This window comes from Ovis aries, chromosome 24, assembly GCF_016772045.2.
Source record: "Ovis aries strain OAR_USU_Benz2616 breed Rambouillet chromosome 24, ARS-UI_Ramb_v3.0, whole genome shotgun sequence".
Lineage (NCBI taxonomy): Eukaryota > Metazoa > Chordata > Mammalia > Artiodactyla > Bovidae > Ovis > Ovis aries.
Window position 1 is genome coordinate 1,092,823 of NC_056077.1, and position 24,742 is coordinate 1,117,564.

General features: G+C 67.2%; 3 protein-coding genes across 13 annotated transcripts; all 3 read left to right on the forward strand.

The window, feature by feature from the left end:
* Positions 1 to 415: 415 nt before the first annotated feature.
* WDR90 (WD repeat domain 90) lies at positions 416 to 15,114 on the forward strand. Of its 8 annotated transcripts, none has more exons than XM_027961315.3 (42): positions 416 to 731; positions 912 to 1,003; positions 1,128 to 1,304; positions 1,391 to 1,499; positions 1,698 to 1,859; positions 2,121 to 2,235; positions 2,312 to 2,379; positions 2,725 to 2,822; positions 2,902 to 3,120; positions 3,270 to 3,332; positions 3,569 to 3,637; positions 4,241 to 4,351; positions 4,419 to 4,564; positions 4,633 to 4,690; positions 5,081 to 5,199; positions 5,281 to 5,424; positions 5,509 to 5,639; positions 5,708 to 5,824; positions 6,125 to 6,360; positions 6,542 to 6,681; positions 6,788 to 6,918; positions 7,259 to 7,389; positions 7,661 to 7,822; positions 8,013 to 8,141; positions 8,226 to 8,380; positions 8,473 to 8,513; positions 8,691 to 8,819; positions 8,944 to 9,111; positions 9,397 to 9,494; positions 9,978 to 10,080; positions 10,246 to 10,367; positions 10,476 to 10,635; positions 10,729 to 10,919; positions 10,999 to 11,167; positions 11,297 to 11,408; positions 11,544 to 11,715; positions 12,832 to 12,954; positions 13,136 to 13,310; positions 13,424 to 13,554; positions 13,661 to 13,987; positions 14,097 to 14,181; positions 14,729 to 15,114. In XM_027961315.3, exons 1-42 carry the CDS (start codon positions 431 to 433, stop codon positions 14,884 to 14,886), a joined length of 5,847 nt encoding a protein of 1,948 aa, XP_027817116.2. In that variant the 5' UTR covers positions 416 to 430; the 3' UTR covers positions 14,887 to 15,114. The 8 variants fall into 8 exon arrangements, with proteins under 8 accessions (XP_027817116.2, XP_027817118.2, XP_027817119.2 ...); XM_027961317.3 differs by having other exon boundaries at positions 8,962 to 9,111; XM_027961318.2 differs by having other exon boundaries at positions 8,250 to 8,380.
* Positions 15,115 to 15,323: 209 nt separating this feature from the next.
* RHOT2 (ras homolog family member T2) lies at positions 15,324 to 20,640 on the forward strand. 3 transcript variants are annotated; one of them, XM_027961327.2, is made up of 19 exons: positions 15,324 to 15,426; positions 15,530 to 15,588; positions 15,695 to 15,776; positions 15,855 to 15,898; positions 16,701 to 16,754; positions 17,247 to 17,299; positions 17,376 to 17,484; positions 17,567 to 17,668; positions 17,740 to 17,838; positions 17,961 to 18,069; positions 18,161 to 18,281; positions 18,475 to 18,559; positions 18,633 to 18,775; positions 18,859 to 18,959; positions 19,043 to 19,173; positions 19,262 to 19,336; positions 19,445 to 19,567; positions 19,655 to 19,857; positions 20,089 to 20,640. In XM_027961327.2, the coding sequence occupies exons 1-19, from the start codon at positions 15,390 to 15,392 to the stop codon at positions 20,213 to 20,215; spliced, it is 1,857 nt and encodes a 618-aa protein (XP_027817128.2). In that variant the 5' UTR covers positions 15,324 to 15,389; the 3' UTR covers positions 20,216 to 20,640. The 3 variants fall into 3 exon arrangements, with proteins under 3 accessions (XP_027817128.2, XP_027817129.2, XP_027817131.1); XM_027961328.2 differs by having other exon boundaries at positions 19,658 to 19,857; XM_027961330.2 differs by lacking the exon at positions 15,324 to 15,426 and having other exon boundaries at positions 15,560 to 15,588; positions 16,652 to 16,754.
* A 1,371-nt stretch (positions 20,641 to 22,011) lies between these two features.
* RHBDL1 (rhomboid like 1) lies at positions 22,012 to 24,623 on the forward strand. Of its 2 annotated transcripts, none has more exons than XM_015103987.3 (8): positions 22,012 to 22,138; positions 22,571 to 22,732; positions 22,958 to 23,182; positions 23,263 to 23,411; positions 23,533 to 23,645; positions 23,717 to 23,817; positions 23,898 to 23,958; positions 24,029 to 24,623. In XM_015103987.3, exons 1-8 carry the CDS (start codon positions 22,100 to 22,102, stop codon positions 24,298 to 24,300), a joined length of 1,122 nt encoding a protein of 373 aa, XP_014959473.2. In that variant the 5' UTR covers positions 22,012 to 22,099; the 3' UTR covers positions 24,301 to 24,623. The 2 variants fall into 2 exon arrangements, with proteins under 2 accessions (XP_014959473.2, XP_042095800.1); XM_042239866.1 differs by having other exon boundaries at positions 22,574 to 22,732.
* Positions 24,624 to 24,742: the final 119 nt, after the last annotated feature.

The window sequence follows — 24,742 nt, forward strand, 5'->3', positions numbered from 1 at the left end:
TTGCGTAGAAGTCTGTAAATGCCAGCCGACCCCACTGAACACCCACGCCCCCTTCCTCTCCCTGTAATCATCGATGGGTGTCGAAACCTGCTCTTAAGGCCCAGAGATGTTACTTAACTGACCCTGAGATGGGGGTCTCAGCCACCCAGAATTGGGGTCAGGTTTCAGGACGCCTGCTGTCGGATCTGAACCTCCCAGGTCTGGCGGGGAGCTTTCAGGGTCCTGTGAGGCCTGCAGCTGACATAAGGGCCTCCAGAGGGCTGGGCAGCAGCAGGGGAGGGGAGGACCGACCCCGCCAAGTGCGGTCAGGATTTCTGGGCTGCGTCTCGCTCCCAGAACACGGGCCTCACGGTCAGGAACCTCCCAGATCAGACCCCACAGCGGCGGTGCCGGGGGTGCTAGAGCAAGCCCATGGGGTCCCTGCTTGGGGATGACCGCAGAGGCCCGGGGGCGGAGGCTTCTGCCCGGTGGCAGGACAGCAGTAGAGAGGAAGTGGCCGGAGAGCAACTCGGCGCTACCGGAAGAAAGGAAGCCGGGGAAACTGGGGTCTAGCCCCGCGCCAGGCCCCGCCCCGTGCCGCGGTCACGTGTCAGGCGCGGTGACGTACCTGCGGCCGTGCGGCGTCAGGGGCGCCGTTGCCGGGCTTCTGTTGCTAGGCACGCGCTGCGTGCCCTGCGTGCGGTGCGCGTCGGCAGAGGCGGGAAGCGCGAGCTGCGGCGCCATGGCGCGAGGTAGCGGCGCGCGGACAGGGGCTGGGGTCTGGGGTCCAAGGGCCGGCGCCGCTGCGCACGGGTTGGTGCTGAGGCTCGCAGCCGAGTCCGCGCGCCGCGCTGGCCGTCACCGCTGGGGAGAGCGCGGGCCCTCCCTGGACCTGCGGTGGTCCTGGCACCTCATGCCCCCTTGTCCCCCAGTGTGGCAGCAGCCGTTCCTCAACGTCTTCAGACACTTCAAGGTGGACGAGTGGAAGCGCTCCACTAAGGAGGGGGACGTGGCCGCCGTGACGGTGAGTGGCCGGGGCGCCCGGCGGCGGTAACGGCGGCCTCTCCTCTCTCCTCTCTGGACGCTTGTTTGCAGCCCTCCCCGCCTCCCTGGGCTGCAGGACGTCTGCAAGACGTCTCTCTCTCCAGGACAAGACGCTCAAGTGCACCGTGTACCGCGTGCGGGGCGCTGTCTCTGCGAGCAACTACATCCAGCTCCCCAAAACCAGCACCCAGTCCCTGGGGCTGACCGGACGGTACCTGTACGTGCTCTTTCGGCCACTGCCTGCCAAGCATTTCGTCATTCACCTGGATGTGTCCACTGAGGTGCTGAGTTGGGAGAGGGAGGGCTGCCCAGGGCCCTGCACTCCTGCGGCAGCCTTGACCCCTCACGTCCATGCTATGCCCCACAGGACAGCCAGGTCATCCGAGTGTCCTTCTCCAACCTCTTCAAGGAGTTCAAGTCCACAGCTACGTGGCTGCAGTTCCCTTTCATTTGTGAGGCTGGGACACCCAGGGAAGGTACCGTGCAGATGAGGCACGAACGGGGCACGGGGATGGTCTGGGAGAGGCGTCCAGTCAGAAAGCTCAGAGGGAGGTCTGGATGGGGGTCACATGGTTGTGGCCATGAGACTGGGAACAGGGCGAGGACACAGTGCTGTGGCTTGGCTGGTGAGAGGGTAGGTGCTGACTTTGGCAAGAGTCCTGCACATCTGCCAGGTGTGGCCTTCCCTGGTGCCCGCTGGACCTGCCTGCAGCTTGACCTGCACGACATCCTGCTGGTCTATCTGCAACGCTGCTACAGTCACCTGAAGGGCGTCAGGCTGTGTGCCAGCATGCTGGTCCGGAGCCTCTACACCAGTGACCTGTGCTTCGACCCTGGTGAGGACCACAGCTGTGTTAGCCTGCCACCCACCTGCTTTTGCTCCCTGTGGGCCGCCCTCCGCTCCGTCCCTGGCATTCAGTGGAAATGCCCGTGCTGTGCCAGCTTTGAGCCTCCCAGCTCCCGAGGCAGCCATCAGAGGGAGTGGTGGCTGGGCTGGTGGCCAGGCAGGACCCTGCTGGCCCCTGGTATTGAGACCCCTGGGCTGGGAGAGGGGCCTGGACGGTTCCCTGGACCTGGACCGACTCTGCTCTTTACAGCCATCACTGTTGCTGAAGCCCGGCGGTCAAAACTGCCCGTCACCCCCATACCGCGAGAAATGGCTTTCCCAGTGCCAAAGGGGGAGAGCTGGCACGACCGCTACGTCCACATCCGGTGAGTGCCTCTGCCGTCCCAGGTGCAGGGAGGGCAGGGCTGTCCTGGAAGCTGACTCGTCCTCTACCCAACCGAGGTTTCCGAGCGGCAGCTCGCACGTGCCCTCCGAGCTGGTGCAGAAGAGTGGTTTCCCTCCTGAGGCAGGTGGGCCTGTGGGGCAGCGGTGACTGGGTTCAGGTCTGCAGGGCCCATGGCGCTCGGCAGGAGAGGGGTCCTGATGCTGCATCTGGGGAGCTGACCCCAGCAGTGTGGTGCCTGCAAGGGCGCGGGGAGGCGGCCCCGGAGCAGCGGGAGGCTGTGACGTGAGTGCTTGGGGCTTCAAACTTCCCTGCTGGGATGGGTGTTGGGGCCCCTGCTAGGGCGGGCTGCCGCTGTCCGCGTGGCTCCTATCCTGCAAAGTGGGCGAGGCCGGGCCCCCTGCCGCCCCTGCCCAGTGCCCTGGGCCTGTCTGCACTCCGCTCAGTCGGTTCTTCTCCGCTGCGGTCTTAGCAGGGCGTGTGCCGCGGCTGCTCCCTTCCCCAGGGGCCTGCAGCAAGCCTGCACGGGACAGCAGGGCCCGCGTGATCCAGAAGCATGACCCCACGGCCGTGAGTGCCCGGCGCCCCTTGGAGGTAGGGCTGGGGGTGCTGGCCTCAGGCAGGCTGCTCATGAGCACTTGTCCTGCAGTCCCGCTGGGCCACCTCCATGCCCAGGCCCCTTCCAGAGGTCAGTGTGTCCTGTGAGCGCTCAGAGGTCTCCCGTGTGGTTGGCCCCAGTGACTGTATCCAGGAGCCCTCAGCCTGGGTGGAGGCCACTGATGAGCATGCATCTGGTGACGGCCTTCATGTGTCTGCCTGTCAGCCAACGGTGGAGCCCGTGGCTCCAGAGGATACAGCTCCGCATGGGGTGAGGGCCTTTCCCGAGGAAGGTGGGGCTGGACTGTGCCCCGGAGGGGGTCGTGTGCGGATAAGCGGTGGACGGAGGGCTGCCGGGCCGCTGCCTGCAGGGAATGGGCGAGGGGCGGGTGTCCCCTCTGATGGTCCCTTCCCATCCAGCCTCCTGGCGGGAAGCAGAGCTTACCGGAGGCGGCTTTGGGCAAGAAGCGTTTTCAACAAAGAGTAAGAGAGCTGGTGCCCTGACCCCAGCCCCAGTGGTCTGCGGGGGGACCTCAAGACCGGGGCACCTGGAGGGTCCAGCACTGTGACTGCAGTCCTGGCTTCCTACCGCAGAGTGGCTGGCCGGAGCTCAGGACTGGGTGGCTTTCTTGGGAGGCCAGAACTGGCTCTGGGCGGGGCAGCCCTGCTGCGACAGGGGCCTTGCCACCTGGGTCTCACTGTGCGTCTGCCTGTTTCAGAGCTTCCTCCCAGATCCGATCCTGAGGCTCAAGGGGGTCGTCGGCTTTGGGGGTCACAGCACCAAATGGGTGAGGGGTCCTGTGCTCTTGTTGGGTCTTACAAACATCAGCTACACCGAGCAGACAGCGGGCAGATGCCGTGTTTCCCTGCCTTGGCTGTGGGCCTCTGAGCTCCCCTAGGCACCGGGTCCCTGCCCTGCTGTGATCACCCAGCCCCGCCCAAGTCCGCACACGCCTGGTGCGTTCTTGGTGCTGTGATGTACAGACACAGGTGGCTCTTTGTGTTGTGAGCACCAGCTGTGGTGGTGCTGGTCCAGATGCTCGAGCTTCAAGAGACCTGAGACCCTTGTTCATCCTTTAAGTCTTGGATGCAGAGTGGGGCTTGGTGTGGGCAAGACAGGGTCCCTGTGGAGGCAGCCGTGGGAGAGGTGGCCGTGTGCTCACCAGGCTGTTCTGGATGTGGGCTCTGAGTTTTTGTGGGCTCTCGGCCTCTTGTTAGTTGACCCCTGTAGTTCCCTGCTTAGCGGGAGCCCTGCCATGCCCACACACGAAGGCTTTCTGTCCTTTCGGTTCATGCAGCGTGCTGACTCCTGGCTTGTGCCTCGGGGGGCTCAAGGGTGGTGGGGGTGAAGCTGGCCAGCCTGTGGCCTCAGCTCCTGGGCCTGCCCGCAGGCGCTGTGGGCCCTGGACGGGGCTGCTGTTGTGTACCCTTGCCACGCGGTCGTTGTCGCCCTGCGCGTCGAAACCCGGGAGCAGCGTCTCTTCCTCGGCCACACGGACAAGGTGGGCACCCCTGGCCTGGGGCGGCGTGGTCTGCTGGCCTGTGCCCTCCCTAACTCCCTGCCCCCAGGTCTCTGCTCTGGCGCTGGACGGGAGCAGTTCGCTGCTGGCCTCGGCCCAGGCCCGGCCCCACAGCATGCTGCGTCTCTGGGACTTCCAGACGGGGAGCTGCCTGGCCCTGTTCCGGAGCCCGGTCCACACCATCTCCTCCCTCAGGTGGGTGAAGGGCCTCCGGGGGGGTGGGGGCCAGCCCCTGTGACGCTTACCGTCGTCTCTGTCCACAGCTTCTCCAATAACGGGGAGCTGCTCTGCGGCGTTGGCAAGGACCGCCATGGGCGGACGGTAACTGGGCCGGCGGGGAGGTGGGGCAGCCGTCCCAGAGTACAGGCAGGCGGCAGGGACCCCCGTTGGCCTCCCCCAGCCTGGCCAGGCACCCCCACATCGCACGCTCCGCAGGGCATGTTTCGCCCTTGTGGATGGAGCTGTTTTTCGAGTGACTGGCCTTGCTCTCTTTGCTGGCGAGTTCTGCAGGCCTGAGACGGATGTTTTTTCACGGCAGTGTCTCTGAAGCTGGGTGTTCCCCTGTGGCCTCTCCTCCGCTCGTGGTTGCATTTTCTGCTCTTTTCTGCAGACATGCGTCTGTAGACACTCTGGGTGGGCACGGGCAGGTTTCTCTGACTTCTGTTGGAGATGCCGGGTGAGGGGGGGGCACTCAGTGCAGGCTTGGTGCAGACGGTGCTGGTGTGGGGCATGGCTCAGCTGGGGCGAGGCGGAGAGGCCGTCATCCTCGCGAAGGCGCACAGCGATGCTGATGTCCAGGCGTTCGAGATAGCCGCCTTCGATGAAGCCAGGTGATTGCCTGCCTTCCCTCGGTGCTGGGGCTGCTGACGCGTGAGCCTGCCCCTTGCCCCGCTCACCTCCCACCCTCGCAGGATGGCGTCGTGCGGGCGGGGCAGCGTGCGGCTGTGGCGGCTCCGAGGGGGGGCGCTGCGCTCCTGCGCTGTGGACCTGGGGGAGCACCACACGCTGGAATTCACCGACCTGGCCTTCGGGCCAGCCCAGAATGGCCACACGCTGTGAGTGCCACCCTCCCCGCCCCCTCCCCGAAGGCCGGCACGCCGCCCCTGCCACCGCCGCCCTCACCTCCCGCTCCCTGGCAGCTACGTGTGCAGCCGCAGCGGCCACATCCTGGAGATCGACCACCAGCGCATGGCCGTGCGGCATGCTCGCCGCCTGCTGCCCTTGCAGACGCCCCGCGGCCCCCTCGCACCGAAGCGGACCTTCAGTTCAGGTAGGTGGGCCTCGCTGTGCAGGGGGAGGGGCCTGCTGCTGGGGGCTGACCCGGCTCCCCCCACCCAGGCCCCGGCATCGCCATCAACAGCCTCAGCGTCTCCCGGTCTGCGTGCGCAGTGGGCTCCGAGGATGGCTACCTGCGCCTCTGGCCGCTGGACTTCTCCTCCGTCCTCCTAGAGGCAGGTAGGGCCTGCACACCACCTCACCCCCAGGCAGCACAGGAGGGCCATGTCGCCAGGCTGGACAGCATGGGACTCCGTGGGGCTGTGTCCTGAACCTGGGAGTGGGTAGTCACGGGGGCGGTGCGGGTCCTAGCTCACAGGAAGACGGGGCTTTAGGCTGCAGGAAAATGCACTTTTCGCTGTCTTGGACGAGGGGCTAGGGGTTGGTATAGCCTGGCTGTGGTCAGCCTGCCCAGGTGGGCCCTGGTGCAGGACCCGCCCCACTGCAGGCCTGGGCGGTCACTGAGCCCCCTGCCTGCAGAGCACGAGGGGCCTGTCTCCTCCGTCCGCGTCAGCCCCGGCGGCCTGCGTGTGCTGTCCACCACGTCCTCGGGTCACCTGGGCTTCCTGGACATCCCGTCTCAGGAGTACCGCCTGCTGGTGCGCTCCCACACTGCCCCGGTGCTGGCCCTTGCCACTGAGCGCAGCCGGGGACAGCTGGCCACCGTGTCCCAGGACCGCACCGTGCGCGTCTGGGACCTGGCGACCCTGCAGCAGGTGGGGTGTGGCCAGAGGGCACCGGCTGGGAGGGCGGTCTGGAGGCTGCAGGACACGCTGAGGCCCGGCGGGCGGGCCCTGGGTCCTCCTGCCCGGGTTTGGGGCCCGAGGTTCAAGCCCCCTGGGGAGAGTGGCTCTTGGGGCCCTGCCGTCTGCCCTCACTGCCCACCCCCCCCCACAGCTGTATGACTTCACGTCGCCTGAGGAGGCTCCGCGTGCTGTCGCCTTCCACCCCACTCAGCCGACCTTCTTCTGCGGCTTCAGCAGCGGGGCTGTCCGCTCCTTCAGCCTGGAGGCCGCTGAGGTCCTGGTGGAACACAGGTGGGCGCCCAGGCAGGCCTGCCCCACAGATGCCCGCGGTGGATGACCGCCCTCTGCTGCCCCTGGACACCCTCTGGGCATCTGCACACCTTTCCGTGTGGCACAGGTGTCACCGAGGAGCCATCACTGGCCTGGCCGCCAGCCCCGATGGTCGCTTCCTGTTCAGCGCCTGCTCCCGGGGCGCCCTGGCCCAGTACCACAGCGGTGCGCCCCGGTGCCGCGTCCTACGAGTGGCAGGTCAGGCCCCCACACCCGGCTCAGCTTGGGCCTCCCAGTACCTCCCTGACCATGTCCCTGTGTCCCATAGCCTCCCTCATAGACCCACGGGGCCAGGTGTGGTCTCAGGACTGCCCAGCAGCCCCCAAGTGGGAGATCAGAGTGCGCCTGCCCTGCGCCAGGACGGGGTGATCGCCTGCAGCCCAAGCAACAGGGGGCAGGGCCGGGCCCCCATGGACACCGTGTCTGGCCAGCCAGGCAGTCTCTGGGTGGTCACTGGGAGAGCCCCGGCGCTCCGGCAGTGCACGCTGCCGTGGGGTCCACCCTGCCCAGCTGACTGCCCGCCCCCTTGTGCTGGCAGCTAATGTGGTGTGCCAGGAGGCCTGCCCAAGCTCCAGCATCCTGGCAGTCAGTGAGGACAGCTGCCTTCTGGCTTTCGTGGGTCCCTCCAAGTACACGGTGAGCATCGTGGACACAGCCTCGCTGGATGAGGTGAGTTAGCCGGAGCCCTGCATGTGTCTGCTGAGGGTGCACAGACCCCGTGGGCACCCCGACCCTGGTGGCTGGGTCATTCCTGTGGGCGGGAGGCCACACTCATTGCAGAGAGGACCTGGGACCCGGGCCCCTTAGGGGGAAAGAGGACCTGTGAACTATGGGTGGCTGGGCAGGGCAGAGTGCCTGAGGCTGCCCACCACCTGGGTCTCTGCTCGGGGGCCCCAGCTCTGCCCGGAGCTTGTGAGGGCAATACTTGCTTCTCCCCCAGCTTCTGAGGGTGAACGTCAGTGCCCTGGACCTGGCTGGCAGCTGCCTGGACTCGGCTGTGGCCCTCTGCTTCGGCCCTTCACCCCCCAGCCACCTGCTGGTGTCCACGTCCTCCAACACGATCGCCGTGCTGGACGCCAGATCGGGCCACATGGTCCGGGAGGTGAGCCCAGGCCGTGGCTGGCGACCTGGCCCCCGTCCTCCCGGCTCCGGCCTTGCTGCCCACAGCGCCCGTGGCGGGGCGGCCCCGGGCTGCCTGCTGCTCCCAGGTGGCTGCACTCTGGGGAGGGCTCCCCCGGCCAGTGGTCGCGGGTGCGCCCACCTTGCCTCGCAGCAAGCATGCTCTCCCGCAGCTGTCCTGTGGCAACCCCGCGGCCTGCGCCTCCCTGGCCCTCAGCGCGGATGGCCGCTTTCTGCTCACAGCCGCCGAGCGGGCTGTCAGGCTGTGGGACTACGCAATGCAGGCTGGCCTCAGCTGCCAGGTGTGTGTCCTGGGCGGGTGGGCAGGAGGGTGGAGGACGGCCCTGGGCACCCCGGGCTGACACTGCGTGAGGGCCGTGCCTCAGGTCTGCGCGACACCACCCCCCCAGGTGTACATTGGCCACTCGGAGCCGGTGCGGGCTGTGGCCTTCACCCCCGACCAGCAGCAGCTCCTCAGCGTGGGAGATGCCATCTTCCTCTGGGACATTCTGGTTCCCCGTGAGGGGTGGTCCCCAGGCAGGCAAGTGTCTCCCTTCACTTGAACCTGCCAGGCCTCTCTGGGCCCCCGCTGCCCCCAAAGCACACTGACAGCCTCTCCTGTCGCCTCTGCAGTGTCCAGGGTGCTCCCGGGCCCCCCCCGACCTGCGAAGCAGGTGAGTGGCCCCCCCCCCACGCTGGCAGGCCCTGTGGTGACCCCTGATGTGGGAGGCACGCGCTAATGCTGGGCTGGGGCCCCAGGCCAGAGCTGGTTGGGAGCGGGGGGCTGGCACGCCTCCTGCTCTGTGCCCCCCTCCTCGGCTCTGAGCACAGCCTGGCTCCTCTGTCTGCAGGCCCAGGTGCAGGAGAGCTGGAGGGCGTGGCGGCCGGGGCCAGAGGGGCCCCCCGGCAGGTGTCCGAATCACCTCCAGTGCTCCCGCCCCAGCCGGGCCTCTGTGCTGGGCCCCCTGAGGACTTTGACGGTTAGGGAGAGGGTCCTGGGAGGGGGAGGCTCCCCGCTACATGCTTTGCTGCTCCTGGCCTGGGGGCGGGCTGGGGACTCTGAGCACCTGCTCCCCACCCCTGCTATCTCCCCAACCTCCCCAGGTGCCCTCTTCCCATCAGACAGGAGCCGTGGCCCCGAGGATCTCCATCAGGCCTCAGGCCCATCCGTGCTGGTGCAGAAGGAGGCTGGCCGGGCTGGTGATGGGGCCTGTGGGGTGACAGGAGGTCCCTGGGACCTCGGCAGACGTCCCCACCCCTGTGGCTGGCCCAGTAAGCAGTGGTGGGGCAGCAGCATGCGGCGGGGTCCCTTGTAACTGGGCTGGGGCCCAGGTGCAGGTACCTTGTGGACTCCAGGTGGTCTAAGGACAAAGCCAGCTGCCCTGGCAGACAAGGGGTGGGGGTCGCCTGCAGGACATACAGCCCAAGGCTGCGGGCAGGGCGATATGGCCCGCCAGTGTCCTCTGATTACAAGCATCTGACCAGCCAGGGCAGGGCGACAGCGGGGAGGTCGCTGTGTGGTCCCAGAGGTCCACAGCTTCTCGCCCTGCCCGACAGGCGTCTGCAGCACAGTGGGAGCCAGGGCCCGGCGCCCCGCTCGCCCAAACTCCTACAGGCACTTCACCGCGCGCTACAAGGCCTCCTCACCGGCCCAGGTGGGCGGGGTAGGGGTCCTCCTGGTCCTGGCCACTGACGGATGCTGTAGAGGCCAGGCTCGGGCAGCGAAGCCTGTGGTGTCTGAGCGTCCCCCCCCCACCATCAGCAGTGGCTCCTGGAGTGTCCCTGGGGCAGCTCCCCGGGTTGGAGGCCGCTGGTCACCCTCCACCTTAAGCCCGGCCGGTGCTCCTGATGAGCTAGTTAAGGCTCGCTGCCATGCCATTGGGCCCAGGAGCGTCCTGTGCGCCAGCCAGCCGTGTCGGCTCCCTGCCTCTCCCCACCGAGGCCGCCTCCAGGCTCCTCCCTGCCCTGCCCAGGTCTCCCCACACCCCAGGCCCTCCCCAGGAGCCCCTGCCTGGCCTCCCTTCTCTCCCGTCTTCCCACTCCTGCCCTCTGCCGCCTCCTCCCGGAGCCACACCTGCGGGCTCCATCCAGGCCTGGCCTGAGGGCAGAGTCTGAGGTGCCCGGTCGCTTCCCCACAGGGCCTCTCCCTGCCGCCTGCCGGCGACGAGTGGCTGCGCCTGAAGGCCGTCGTGGGCTACAACGGGAACGGGCGCACCAACTTGGTCTGGAGCCCGGACACCGGTGCGGCCGCGGCCCAGGGGCTGCAGGGGGCCTGTCCTGATGCGCCTCTGGGCCCCCTGCCCCCAGCCCTTCTCCGGGGGGGGCGGCGCGGGTGTGAGCCCCTGTGGCTGGGCCTGCTGCGGGGCGCACTGGCGTGCTGACCCACCGGGCTCCGTCTGCCCCTAGGCTTCTTCGCCTACACGTGCGGCTGCCTGGTGGTGGTGGAGGACCTGCACTCGGGCGCCCAGCAGCACTGGCTCGGCCACCCCGAGGAGATCTCCACGCTGGCGCTCAGCCACGATGCCCAGGTGCCCGCCTTGCGGCCTCCTGCGCAGGCCTGGAGCTGTGGTGCCCCTGCAACCCGAGCGGGCCCGTGGACTGCACCCTCTGTGCTGACAGTGCCCCTCCACCGCCAGGTCCTGGCTTCAGCCTCCGGCCGAAGCGGTGCTGCTTCCCGCTGCCAGATCCGTCTCTGGGACGTGCCCCGGGGCTCCTGCCGGCAGCTCCTCTCTCACCACGACACCGCAGTCCAGGCACTGGCTTTCTCACTGGATGACAGGCTCCTCATCACACTGGGTCAGTGGGCGGGGCTGGAGGACGGTGGTCTCTGAGCCCCTGCCAGTCCTGGGACCCCTGGGCTGCTGACACAGGCCCTCTGCGTCTCACCAGGGGACTGTGGCGACGGCACCCTGGCCTTGTGGAGCACGGCCACCTGCGAGCTCCTGTCCTCCACGCGCCTCCCAGAGCCAGTGCACGGCATGGCCTTCAGCCCCTGGCACACCGGCGAGCTGGCCTGCGTGGGCCAGGGCATTCTCACCCTGCAGCTGCTGTGGGGGCAGGCGGGCGATGTCAGCCTCCAGGTGCCGGGGCTGGGAGGTGGCCTTGGAGGATGGGGTGCGGCGGCCCGGGCGTGGCTGATCCCTGCTCTTCTCCCACCAGGCCCACCGGGAGCCAGTCCCTGAGGAGCTGGGGGGCTGCGAGCTGAGCTCGCTCTGCTACGGGGCCGCGCCTCTGCTGTACTGCGGCTCCAACGAGGGCCAGGTGTGCGTGTGGGACACGCGTGCCGGCTGCTGCTTCCTGGCCTGGGAGGCGGATGAAGGCGAGATCGGTGGGTGTCTGACGAGCCCGCAGCCCTCGCGGCTCAGTACCCCTGCAAGTCACGGTGCCGGGGCGGCGGGATGCCCTCTCAAGCCCCAGGCCTCTGGGGACGCGGGTCATGCCAGCTCCCATTCCCCAGGAGTGCTGCTGTGCTCGGGCACCTGGCTGGTCAGTGGCAGCAACACGCGGCGGCTGCGCCTGTGGGCTGTGGGGGCCGTGCCGGAGCTGCGGCGCAGGGGCTCAGGGGCCAGGTGAGCATGCGCGCTGTGTCCGGAGCTGGCGCTCTGGCTGGCTGGGCCTGCCCCCCAGGTGTTTGCTCAGGCAAGGCAGGGCCGTGGGCTGAGCCACCTGGCGCCCTGGGCTCCCGCCGCTGCCCTGCTCTCCAGGTCCAGCTCTGTGTTTCTGGAGCGTGAGCTGACCCTCGACGGGGCTGTTGTGAGCGCGGTCTTCCACGACAGCATGGACATGGGCGTGGTGGGCACCACAGCGGGCACGCTCTGGTACATCAGCTGGGCCGAGGGCACTAGCACTCGCCTCATCAGTGGCCACCGGAGCAAGGTGAGTGCCGGGCCGCTGCTCACACAGGCGGGAAGCCTCTTCACTCCTTCCCCCGTGCCTGTGGGTGCTGTGTCTGCGAGGTGTCCCTGCAGCAGCCCCAGGCCCCATGGCCTTCGCAACCCTGCTTGTCCTGCCCCTTTTCTTACAGTTTACTTGTTGGGGAAAGCTAGTCGTCCTTGCTGGGATCCCCCACCAACAGGGTTGGATGCACCCCTCTAGGATCCCCGGGGTCTGGAGGCTGGGCTGGGGTCTAGCAGGGCCAGCCAGCTGGCGTTGCCTCCCTGGGGCGCGCTGTGTCTCTCCAGCAGTGCGGTGGTGGCAGTGGCTTGTTGGGACCGAGTTCCCCCGAGCTGGTGGTGACTTTGGTCCCGCCTCCTGAGGGGCATGCGTGCTCCAGGCCCTCCCTCTGAGACTCGGCCTGACCCCGGCCTGCCTGCCCCAGTTCCCCCGGTGGGAACTGGGCTTAGCGGTCATGGTCTGAGGGCCAGAGGGGCCAGCATTCTCACCCAAGCAGGGCTCAACTTTTAGCTTTTTATTTAAACTCAAGACTTGGCTTTTGTCCCCACATCATTGGTGCATGGTCTTCATCTTCTTTTTCTTATACCAGAGACGCTGATTCTGTGTAATCTTTCTTTCCACACATGGGACAATCTCAGGCCACCCCCCACTGCACACCCCCCGCCATGAGGCCCAGTTAACAGCACGTCCTTTACTTCAGTCTGTGGCCCCCAGGAGTCCTGTGTTCTAGGTTTTGTCAGGACAGTTCTGTCACGTCCCAGCAAGTGGACGGTCAAGTTCAACTGACTGGTGGGCTTCCTGTGGTTCACATTTCACCCAGGCCTTGTGGGGGAGCTCAGCAGGGGGTCTTCACCCAGGCCTCATGGGGGACCTTCCTTGGGAGGGGGCCTTCACCCAGGCCTCGTGGGGGACCTCAGGAGGGGCCTTCACCCAGGCCTTGTGGGGGTACCTTGGGAGGTTGGGACGGTGAGTTTGTGTCACATGGCAGAGCTGGGGCCTGGTAGGCTCCAGGGGGAGGTGGATGCTCTCCAGAGCCACGTGGCGACGCTGTGTTCCTCCTGGGCCGTGGGCCTCAGGCAGGCTGGTGGCTCCTCACAGGTGAACGAAGTGGCCTTCAGCCCCGACGAGTCCCACTGCGCCACGTGCAGTGACGACGGGAGCGTGAGGGTGTGGTGCGTGGCTAGCACGGAGCTGCTGATCCAGTTCCAGGTGCTCAGCCAGGTACTTGGTGGGGCTGGGGGCACGCCCGGGGCTGGGGGCATACCTGGGTAGAGCCTGGGCTGGGTTCCTGCTGGCCTGGCTCTTGCAGGCCCCATGGCCTCCCTCCAGCCTTGGTGTCTGGCTGGGCCTGGGCCCCGCCCCCTCCTGGGGGCTCCTGATGTTTTCCGCCCGTGGTCCCCAGAGCTGCCTCTGCTTGGCTTGGAGCCCCCAGTCGTGCGGATGCCCAGAAGAGCAGCACGTGGCAGCGGGCTACAGCGACGGGACACTGCGTGTCTTCAGCATCCCGCGCTCGGCCGTGGAGCTCAAGATGTACCCGCACACGGCTGCACTCACAGCCCTTGCCTTCTCCGCTGACGGTGAGGCTGGGCTCCCGGTGGTGGCATGGCTCCACGGCTCTGCCTGGCCCAGGTCACGCCTTTGGGCTGAAGGCCAGGCCCATGAGTGACAGCACGGGGTCTGCCTGGCCCAGGTCAGACCATCGTCTCTGGAGACAAGGATGGGCTCGTGGCCGTGAGCCACCTCCGCACAGGGATGACCTTCCGGGTGCTAAGTGACCACCGCGGCGCCCCCATCTGCACTCTCCAGAGCACGAGGAAGGAGGTGACATGGTTGACCCTTCCTGGGCGGGGCCCACCCAGGCTGGGGTTCTGGCAGGACGGGGTGAGAGAACAGGGCAGGCGGCACCCACCAGCCCTTGTTCCCCCAGTGTGGAGACTTTGGTGCAGAGGGCACGGACCTATGGCTGGCTGCCAGCGGGGACCAGCGAGTCAGCGTGTGGGCCTCTGACTGGCTGCGGGACCACTGTGAGCTCGTGGACTGGCTGAGCTTCCCAGCGCCCAGCCTTGCAGAGGTAGTCCTGGCGGCCCCGTGGGCACAGGGCCCCCGCCCCCCACCCTGCACTGTGCCCCCACAGGTTCCCAGCTGCTTGCCACCCTCGCTCGCCGCCTTCTGTCCCTGGGACCCGGCGCTGCTGGTGTGTGCGGGCCTCGGCGTGTCCCCTGAGGTGGCCTTCTACAGCCTCCGCCAGAAGCAGGCACGTGTACTCCGCCACGGTCCTGGGAGCCTGAGGGACCAGGGCTGGGGAGGGACAGGCCTCAGGGCCAGGGGCCCCTCCCCCAGAGCCTCATGCTTGCCGCCTGCAGGTGGTGGAGAAGATCCCACTGCCTTTCTTTGCTGTGTCCATGAGTCTGTCCCCTGGGGCCCACCTCGTGGCCATTGGCTTCTCTGGTGAGTGGTGGTGACTTGAGTGGGGCCGGCTGGGCACCACTGTGTTCCCTCATAGAGCTATGCTGCTGCTACTGCTAAGTCACTTCAGTCGTATCCGACTCTGTGCGACCCCATAGACGGCAGCCCACCAGGCTCCCCCATCCCTGGGATTCTCCAGGCAAGAACACTGGAGTGGGTTGCCATTTATTTCTCCAGTGCATGAAAGTGAAAAGTGAAAGTGAAGTCACTCAGTCGTGTCTTGACTCTTAGCGACCCCATGGACTGCAGCCCACCAGGCTCCTCCATCCATGGGATTTCCCAGGCAAGAGTACTGGAGTGGGGTGTCATTGCCTTCTCCATCACAGAGCCATACTCTTCACCATTGGGCCCTGGGTTTCTTGTCCCTGAAAGTGGACTGAGGACACTGCTCCTGGGGCTCACAGATAGGATCTGTGAGGGGGTGGGGCGCCAGGCTCCCCAGTGAGGCACCAGCTCCATCTGGAGAGAGGGCTGGGGGCAGCAGGCCCCCTCCCCCCGCCCTGGCCCAGCCCCTGCTGTTTGCCTGCAGAGCGCATGGTGCGGCTGCTGGACTGCGCTTCGGGGACTGTGCAGGACTTCGCGGGCCATGATGACTCTGTGCAGCTGTGTAGGTTTGCCCCGTCAGCCCAGCTGCTCTTCACAGCGGCCCACAGCGAGATCTTGGTGTGGGAAGTCACAGGCCACTGAGCCCTGCCACTCACCTGGGCCCCTGGTCTGGGCAGAGGCTTGACCGAGAAGCTGGGTCGGCCCGGGCCTTGTGCTGGTTCCGTCGGCCCGGTGGGCTCTCCACACCTGCACCTCAGGAGCATGTGTGAAGCATCAGGACCCTGAATGTGTGTGAAGTACTCGGAGCCCCTCTCCTTGGGGTTTTGTTTCTGCCTTGTACAGTTCAAATAAATGTGCGTGTAGCGGTGAGGCCTCGTCTCCTGGTCACTGCAGACTCTACTGCCAGAGCTCAGCTTACCCCCAGCCCCAGACCTGCTCTGGGCCTGGACCGCACGGGCCCGCAGTGCTCGGCGCGTCCACGCGGGGGCGCCGCCGCGGTCTGTCGCCGCTCTGGCCCGCCAGCCTCAGTGCGGCTGCGCGGGCGGGGCCGGAAGTGCGCGCTCCGCGAGCGCCGAGCCGGGTCTGGGTCGCGGTCGCGGTGGCGGGCGGGCGGGCGTGCCCGGGCCGCAGCTCCCGGCCCCACCATGAAGCGGGACGTGCGCATCCTGCTGCTGGGCGAGGGTAGGCGCTTGGGTCCGGGACGGGCGGGGGTCTCGGGGCCGGGCTGGGGCGGGGCGGAGCGGCGCGACCTCGGCCGCCGCGCTGACCGCGCTGCCCCGCGCAGCCCAGGTGGGGAAGACGTCGCTAATACTGTCGCTGGTGGGCGAGGAGTTCCCCGAGGAGGTAAGGCCCAGCGCCCCGCGCCCCTGCGTCCCCACGACCCCTGCGGTCCTGCGGTCCTGCGCCCCCGGCGCCCCCGCCCGGCTCCCTCACGGCCGCGTCTGCCCAGGTCCCAGCCCGGGCGGAGGAGATCACGATTCCCGCGGACGTCACCCCGGAGAAGGTGCCCACCCACATCGTGGATTATTCAGGTAGCGCGGCCGCCCGCCCGCCGTTCCGCCCAGGAGTCGGCGTCTCTGGCAGGTCTGCAGCGTGGTCTCTTGTTTCAGAAACCGAGCAGACGGTGGAGGAGCTCCAGGGTGAGATTGACAAGGTATAGGATGTCCTGGGGGTACTGCTGGGCACGGGGTCAGGGCTCATGGCCTGTGGGCGGGACCGCCGCGGCCTGATCCGCTTCATCCTCCCCGGGAGCGGATTAAGGAGCCACAGCCTTGCTAATTCTGTCCCGACCAGTCCGCGCAGAGTTTTTCGGGCGGGGGCGGGGCTCCGCCCCTCCAGCCCTACCCCGCTCGTCTTCCCTCTTCTGCTGGACCTTGGGGAGCAGCCTCCAAGTTCTTGAAAGTGATCCGTTGGACAGCTGTGTGCCCACACCCCCAGTCCTGACTCTTTAGTCCAGCTCACCGTCCTGGGTCTCCCAGTTGCACTGGGCATCGTGACCAGGGCTGAGGGCTCTCTGCATTCCTGGGCCTGGACCAAGCTTCGGGTGCCGCCCCTGCAGCCTCCGCTGTGTCCTGGGCTGCGGCCGGGCAGGGTCCAGGCCACAGCCACTGTTCCACCGTCACCCATGTTGTGTTGCCGCTCTCTGTTTGCTGTGGTTGGTAGGGGCCAGGGAGCGAAAAGCTGAGGCTGGGGTTGGGGCGCCAAGTGTCAGGGTGGCAGTGTCCTGAGCCCTCACAGGACTTGCTGGCCAGAGCTGAGTACTAGGGCCTGGCTTCTGCAGAGGAAGAGGGCAGCAAAGGGCTGGCCTGAGGTGTGGGTGGCCAACAGCCAGTGGCTCAGTCTGGGAGCAGCTGGAGTGGTGGGCTTCCCTGGTCTCTGAGCCCTGTCCTGTCTTGCCTATGAGCAGAGCAGGAAGCTTCAGGTCCCGCCGTGCAACCTCTGCCCTCCCTCAACAGGCAGACGTGGTGTGCGTGGTGTATGACGTGTCTGAAGAGGCCACTGTCGAGAAGGTGAGCGTTCCAGGTTCTCATCCCTGGTGCTCAGCCTGGCCACCTCCCCGTTCTCCGCACACACCCCAGGCTGGCCCAGGTTCAGGGCAACTTGCACCTGCAGCCGGCCCTGTGTCGCACGAGGGCTTTGGGGAGTCTCGGGGCCCCTGGCACCCAGCTTCCTTGGAATTCCCCGGAACGCATCTAAGCAGAGATAGATGGTGGATGGCCTTACATCTGAGTCTCTTTAGGCCCGGGGGATGGGCTGCTGATGCCAGGCCCTTTGTGGGTATTTGGGAACCGCCTGCTGGCTGCTCTCCCACACTGGCCTTGTTGCTGGTGGCTGTGACTTCGCTCCTCAGTGGGCCTGTCTTGAGCCAAGTGAGAGTTCCACCTGGGAGCTGTGGGCTGGCTGGGCTGGCTGGGCTGGCTGGGCTGGCTGGGCTGGCTGGGCTGGCTGGGCTGGCTGGGCTGGGTGGGCCCCAGCCCTCACGAGCAGCTCTTACCTTTCAGATCCGAACCAAATGGATCCCGCTGGTGAACGGGAATACCAAGAGGGGACCCAGGTAGTAGGCAGGGTTCAGGGAGGAGGCTGGGCCCTGCCAGTTCCCTGATCCCTGGTGACCGTGGGCCTCTCCCCAGGGTTCCCATCATCCTCGTGGGCAATAAGTCGGACCTGCGGCCAGGGGGCTCCATGGAGGCCGTGCTGCCCATCATGAGCCAGTTCCCCGAGATCGAGACCTGCGTGGAGGTGAGTGGACAGGGCCATGGGGCTGCAGAGGCGAGGGTGTGCGCTTTCGTGTCTCACCCGAGTCTGCTCCCACACATCCCAGTGCTCTGCCAAGAACCTGAAGAACATCTCAGAGCTGTTCTACTATGCTCAGAAGGCCGTGCTACACCCCACAGCCCCCCTCTACGACCCTGAGGCCAAGCAGGTGGGCAGCGGGCGCTGGCGGTAGGGGGAGCAGGAGGGAGCGGTGGGGGTGCTGAGCCGCTGTCTCCACAGCTGAGGCCCGCGTGCGCCCAGGCACTCACCCGCATCTTCAGGCTCTCAGACCAGGACATGGACCAGGCGCTCAGTGACCAGGAGCTCAACGCCTTCCAGGTGCGGCCCCGCCTGTCTCCTGGCCCCCCAAGCCCCTGGCGGCAGCGGCCCTCCATTCCTGTGCCACCTTTGAGACAGAGGGAGAGGGTGCCTGACCAACAGCCGCTTTCTCTTGGAGACAGACGTCCTGCTTCGGGCACCCACTGGCCCCGCAGGCCCTGGAGGACGTGAAGATGGTGGTGAGCAGAAACGTGGCAGGAGGTGTGCGGGACGACCAGCTGACCCTGGACGGTGAGGCCTGGCGCCCTTCCTGCCCAGGGGTCGGGGGTGGGCGAGGCCGGGCTGCCCCTGGTGCCACTTGGTCCTCTGCACCCCTGAGCAGGCTTCCTTTTCTTGAACACGCTCTTCATCCAGCGAGGCCGCCACGAGACCACGTGGACCATCCTGAGGCGCTTTGGCTATGGAGACTCGCTGGAGTTGACAGCGGACTACCTCTGCCCACCGTGAGTGGCATTCAGGCTCAGGGCTTGCCTTTGCTCTCTGTTGGATTGGGCATGGGGCTCCTGGACCCTGCGTTGGGGGCTCTCGGCGTGTCTTTCTCTGGGTTGGGGAGCTGGCTGTGTGGATGGCCTGTGTTGGGAGAAAGTGCCCTGCAGTGCCCATGAGCTGAGCACAGCCCCACCCCGGTGCCCACAGGCTCCGTGTGCCCTCTGGCTGCAGCACCGAGCTCAACCACCGAGGTTACCAGTTTGTGCAGAGGATGTTTGAGAAGCACGACCAGGTGAGGGCGCTGGGTCCCAGCTGCACCCCTGCTGCCTCCTGAGCACCTGTCACCGCCGACCCTCTGCCCGCAGGACCGGGATGGTGCGCTCTCCCCGGCAGAGCTGCAGAGCCTCTTCAGTGTGTTTCCCGCTGCTCCCTGGGGCCCCCAGCTCCCCAACACGGTCCGCACCAAGGCTGAGCGGCTGCCCCTGCACGGGTACCTCTGCCAGTGGACGTAAGTGGAGCCCTCGCCCACCCAGACAGGCCCATGCCCTCTGCCCCGCGGCACTGCCACATGCCCCCCTCTGCCGTCCCCAGCCTGGTGACCTACTTGGATGTCCGGCGCTCTCTTGAGCACCTGGGCTATCTGGGCTACCCCACGCTCTGCGAGCCGAACTCCCAGGCCCACGCCATCACAGGTGGGTGCCCCCTTCATCCCGGCCCCTGGCCAGCGCCTCCTTGGCAGCCCCGCCTCCTGCTCATCCTCTCTCCCTGCCCACAGTCACCCGGGAGAAGAGACTGGACCAGGAGAAGGGACAGACGCAGAGAAATGTCCTCCTGTGCAAGGTGGTGGGGGCCCATGGTGTGGGCAAGTCATCCTTCCTCCGGGCCTTCCTTGGCCACAGCCTGGGGGTGAGCGTCCGCGAGGCTGTGAGGGGACCTGGGGGCTGGGCTTTTGGGGAGCGGCCGAGTCGTAAGCTGCAGGGGCCTCCCTCCTCAGCACCAGGATGCCGGGGAGCCCTCCGTCTATGCCATCGACACAGTGCAGGTCAACGGGCAGGAGAAATACCTAATCGTGAGTGCCGGGGGTCCCCAGGGTGGGCCTGGCGTGTGCACACGGGGGGCGCTGCCCAGCGTGGCCCAGGGACCCAGCCCTGTGCCCCTCTGTCGCCGTCCCGTTTAGCTGTGCGAGGTGGCTGCGGACAGCCTGCTGACCGCCTCGGCGGACGCCTCCTGTGACGTGGCTTGCTTGATGTTTGACGGCAGTGACCTCAGGTCCTTTGCGCTGTGCGCCAGCGTCTATAAGGCAAGGTCCCGCCTGCCCTGGGGGTCTGCGGGATGGCAGGGCGTGAGCAGGGACTCCCGGTGTGCTCACACAGCCCCCGCCCTGCAGCAGCACTACATGGATGGGCAGACCCCCTGCCTCTTCGTCTGCTCCAAGGCTGACCTGCCTGGAGGCGTCCCGCTGCCCGGCCTGTCGCCTGCTGAGTTCTGCCGCCGGCACCGGCTGCCTGCCCCCACCCCGTTCTCCTGTGTCGGCCCAGTCGAGCCCCGCGTGGGCATCTTCACCCAGCTGGCCACCATGGCTACCTTCCCGTGGGTACCAGCATGCAGCCCCCGTGTGGGAGATGGACCCTGTCCCAGGAGGGCGGCGTGGCTGTGGTGTCGGGACTGCAGTGGGGCAGGGTGGGCCCTAGGGGCCAGGCCTCACCGGCCACCCCTGCTCTGGGCGGTCTGTCGAGTGGGCGCAGGCAGGGAGCAGCTGCGGGGGCTCCGTGGTCTCTGGGAGACGGGGGTACAGCAGCAAGGGTCTCCTCTCTCTTGCAGACACCTTGTCCACGGGCAGCTGCAGGCCACCTCCTTCTGGCTCCGGGTGGCACTGGGGGCCATGGGGGCTGCCGTCGCTGCCATCCTCAGCTTCTCCCTCTACAGGGTCCTGGTGAAGAGCCGATGAGGCCCCGGGCCCCGCAGTCTTATCTCAGGGTGCTGGGGGGGCAGGGCTCCCCCCAGTCTCCGCTTTCCTCCTGAGGACAGCCCCCCACTGCCCTGCCCCGCCCACAGGTAGGCCTGGCTCCCAGCTGCTACAGGTGCTGGGCGTGGCCTGCCTCTGGACATCAGGTGTTGGAGGGACCGGGGGTGTTTGAGCAAGTCAGTGCCCCCAGACCCGAATTCTCAGGGCTCCATCCCTTCTTCCTGGTCCTTGGTGTATGGCCAGTGGGCGTGAAGGGGGTACGAAGGCAGGAACTTGGGGCTAAAGGCAGGGGTTGGCAGCAAGAAATGGCTGGACCAGCGTGTGCCCCCCAACCCCCGATTTGAAGACCAGTCCAGGGCAGACGTGAGATTGGGTTTCCTGATTAAACGTCATTTGTGTCTTTTCCATATTGAGTCCTGCTTACTGAAAACGACTTCTTGAATTAACTATAAGTGCGTCGTTGTGGGTGTGGGCTGGGAACGTTCCTCCTAAGCTCATGCCTCCCCTCTGGGCCTGGGTGACCATCCTGAGGCCTCGGGCCCAGGTCAGGACCAGCTCAGCCCCAATGCAGCCTCAGAGCCTTGAGGACCGCTGAGTCCGTGCTGGCTGAGGGTGAGAGGCTGGGGTGCCTGATGCTGGAGGTCCCCTTGGTGCGACCCCGCCCCCACTGCCAGGAGTGCCCACTTTCCAGCCTCAGCCCCGGCTGTCAGCTTGGCTGCAGTGTGCCGAGGCTCCAGGGCGTGCGGTGGCCCTGCTCTGGGGAAGCAGCCTTATTTCTCACCACTCCTCCCGCCCCTCCCAAGCCTCTGCCCTCCCCGTTGGGCAGGGGACAGCCTGCGGACAAGGGGGCAGAGAGCCTTCCTGCGGCTGAGGTGGGGGCCCAGCTCGGGATGCAGGCCCTCACTCCGGCCTGCGTCCTGGGCTCCTGCCCCCTCCGGCCTGCACTTGTTCTGTGCAAGGCAGGACCTGGGCCTGGGCCCTCCAGTCCTGACCAGCTGTTTCTAGGGGGCGGGGAACTGCCCACCCAGCAGGGATGCTCAGGCCTAGCCCAGGAGGGGCTGGGGGTCAGGCCTGGGCGTTGTCCGACTATCCCGCTGGCCCCCAGTTCCACCCCCGAGGCTCCTGGTGCCAGGCCTGGCAGGATGCTCTTTGCTGCTGGGTCCATCCCAAGGCCCAGCTGCACCGTGGGTGAGAGTGGCCCTGCGGTGTGTGTCCTGAGTGCCACCTTCCTTACTGGAGGGGTCCGCCTGCCCTCCCTGGGGGCCAGGTCCCCTCCCCATCCCATCCCAGCTGTGGCCACAGGCGGGGTCGGGAGCCTCCAGCCCAAGGTGTGTTGGTCCCTGCCCACCGAGCAGGGCCAGCTGCAGGCCCTCCCTGCCCTCTGCTAGTTGTCTGTCGGCTGGGCCGTGATGCCAGTCTGTCAGGCCGCCAAGTTGCCTACAGGGAGGTACCTTCTGGGAGCCCCGCCTGGAGAGTCCCACCTGTGGGCAGTTCCCTGGAGCCTTCCCCGAGGAGGTGGCGTTGGCGCTGAGACCCCGCCCGGGAAAACGGGCCGTGCGCGGGAGGGGCTTGGGTGCTGCGCGTGACTCAGTTTCACGGCTGCCGCCCCACGGGACTGGCGGGATGGGAATCGGGAGCCGAGCACCGTTCTTGCCCGGGCACGTCCTCGTGCGGGGCGCGCGCGTGTCCCGACCGCGCGTGGCTGGGCGGGCGGCTGCGGCGTGTGCGGCGGGGGCGGGCGGCTCCGTGACGCGGCGCCGAGCGGAGCGGGCGGAGCCGGAGGGCCGGGGCGGAGCGGAGTCGTCCGCAGAGCAGCCCCTCCCGGCCGCGGCCGCCGACCCCGGCCCCGGCCCCCGGCCCGGCTCTATGGACAGGAGCTCGCTGCTGCAGCTTATCCAGGAGCAGGTGCGTGCGGAGGTGGGGGGCGACGGCACCGCCCCCGCCGCGGCCCTTCGCCCTTGGGTGGGCCGGGGGAACGGACTTCTCAGAGACCCTCAGCCCAACCTCTCCTTGCACGACCTTAGCCTCCTGCCCAAGACCCAGGAAAGGGCGAGCCAGAGCAGGGCGCTTGCAGCGTGGCGGGAGGGCGGTGCTTGCCCTCAGACCTTGGCCCTACCCCTCCAGAATGGGCAGGGCTGAAATGAGGTGGGGAGACCCCTGGAGAACTAGCAGAGCTTCAAGCCAGGGACCTAGGCGCTGGTGCCTGCAGCTCCTGGAACCACGTGGGCACAGGGGCCTGGACCTGGGGTGTTCAGAGGCTGCCTCTCCAGGCTGACCTGCCCAGTCCTGGGGGCTGGGCCCACGCTCAAGCCTTGGCCGTCCTCCCCCCAACCGCAGCAGCTGGACCCTGAGAACACAGGCTTCATCGGCGCAGACACCTTCACTGGCCTGGTGCACCGCCATGAGCTGCCCCTGGACCCAGCCAAGCTGGACATGCTGGTGGCGCTGGCCCAGAGCAACGAGCGGGGCCAGGTCTGCTACCAGGAGCTGGCGGACCTGGTCAGTGCACTGCGGGTGGGCAGCGGGGGTGGGGCCTGGCCTGGTGCGCACAGCCCCTGGCCTGGAGCAGGGTGGGCAGGTGGCCCCTCCTCCGTGCCCTGCCCACCGGGGAGGGCTGTGGACACGAGGCAGAGCCTGGGACCCGCTGAGGAGCTGGGTGGACCGCTCAGGAGGGGCGGCCCTGGGGGGGAGTGTGGTGGTCTATGCCTGGGCCCCGCCCCCTAGATCAGCAGCAAGCGCTCAAGCAGCTTCAAGCGGGCCATCGCCAACGGACAGCGGGCACTGCCTCGGGACGGGCTGCTGGATGAGCCGGGCCTGGGTGTCTACAAGCGGTTCGTGCGCTACGTGGCCTACGAGATCCTGCCCCGAGAGGTGGACCGCCACTGGTATTTCTACCGGCACCGCAGCTGCCCGCCCCCCGTGTTTATGGCCTCGGTCACCCTTGCCCAGGTGGGCCTGCCTGTCCAGCCAGCTCCCCAGGAGCCTCCCGCGCCCCTGGTTCTGCCTGGCCCCAGCACTTGTCCCCCCAGATCATTGTGTTCCTGTGCTACGGGGCCCGGCTCAACAAGTGGGTGCTGCAGACCTACCACCCCGAGTACATGAAGAGCCCCCTCGTGTACCACCCCGGCCACCGCGCTCGGGCATGGCGCTTCCTCACGTACATGTTCATGCACGTCGGGTGAGCACCCCCGCCCCGATTGGCTCTGGAGAGCTCAGCCCTTTGAGGTGGGGGCCGGGGGCTGGTAGCCCCACTGTGGACCCCACCCTTCCCTTCACACCCGTTTGCCCCCCATGGCCAGGCTGGAGCAGCTGGGGTTCAATGCCCTCCTGCAGCTCATGATCGGGGTGCCGCTGGAGATGGTGCACGGCCTGCTCCGCATCAGCCTGCTCTACCTGGCGGGTGTGCTGGCAGGTGAGGCAGCTGCGTGCACTGGGGCCACCCCCGCCGGCCTCGCCCTCACAGCTCTCCCCTTTCTCGCGCAGGTTCCCTGACCGTCTCCATTACTGACATGCGGGCACCTGTGGTGGGGGGCTCCGGCGGGGTCTATGCCCTGTGTTCTGCACACCTGGCCAATGTCGTCATGGTAACGGGGCAGCGCCTGGGGTGGGGTGTGGGGAGGGGCCCACAAGACCTATCTCACCACCTCCTCTTTGCACCCATCAGAACTGGGCTGGGATGAGGTGTCCCTACAAGCTGCTGAGGATGGTGCTGGCCCTGGTGTGCAGTAAGTAGGGAGCCAGGGCGGGGGTCTCAGCCCCTAGCCAGGGGGCCTCACCTGCTGCCTCCCCCTGCAGTGAGCTCCGAGGTGGGCCGGGCTGTGTGGCTGCGCTTCTCCCCGCCACTACCTGCCTCGGGCCCACAGCCCAGCTTCATGGCGCACCTGGCGGGCGCAGTGGTGGGCGTCAGCATGGGCCTAACCATCCTGCGCAGCTACGAAGAGCGCCTGCGGGACCAGTGCGGATGGTGGGTGGTGCTGCTTGCCTATGGCACCTTCCTGCTGTTTGCCATATTCTGGAACATCTTCGCCTACGACCTGTTGGGTGCCCATATCCCCCCACCACCCTGACAGGGTCCCCAGGGCCACAGGGGCCAGGGTGCAGGACCCCAGGGCCAGCCACCGGGCAGGCCTGCATGTCCACCCTCAGTGAATGTAGTCTCGAGGCTGCTCCTTCCCGGTGTGGGCTGGTGGCCCCTGTGGCCCACTGAGTCCAGGCCGAGCCTTACACTAGCCCTGGCCACCCCCTCCCAGGCTGGAGGGACAGGACTGCTGGCCTGGGCCGGGTGGTGGAGGTCCCCAAGAGTGGCCCTAGAGAAGATCCTGCCTCTGCCTCTTCCTTGAGACTTGCAGTCTGAGCCTTTTTGAAGAATGAATAAATATTTTACACAGCATTAGCTGGCTGTACTGGGGCCCTGGGCTGGGCTCGTCTCCCCCTAACTCTGAGCAACTGTGAGAGCCCTTCCCTCCACAAGAGTGGCTGAGGGCCCCCCCCCACCCCCAACCCTGCTTC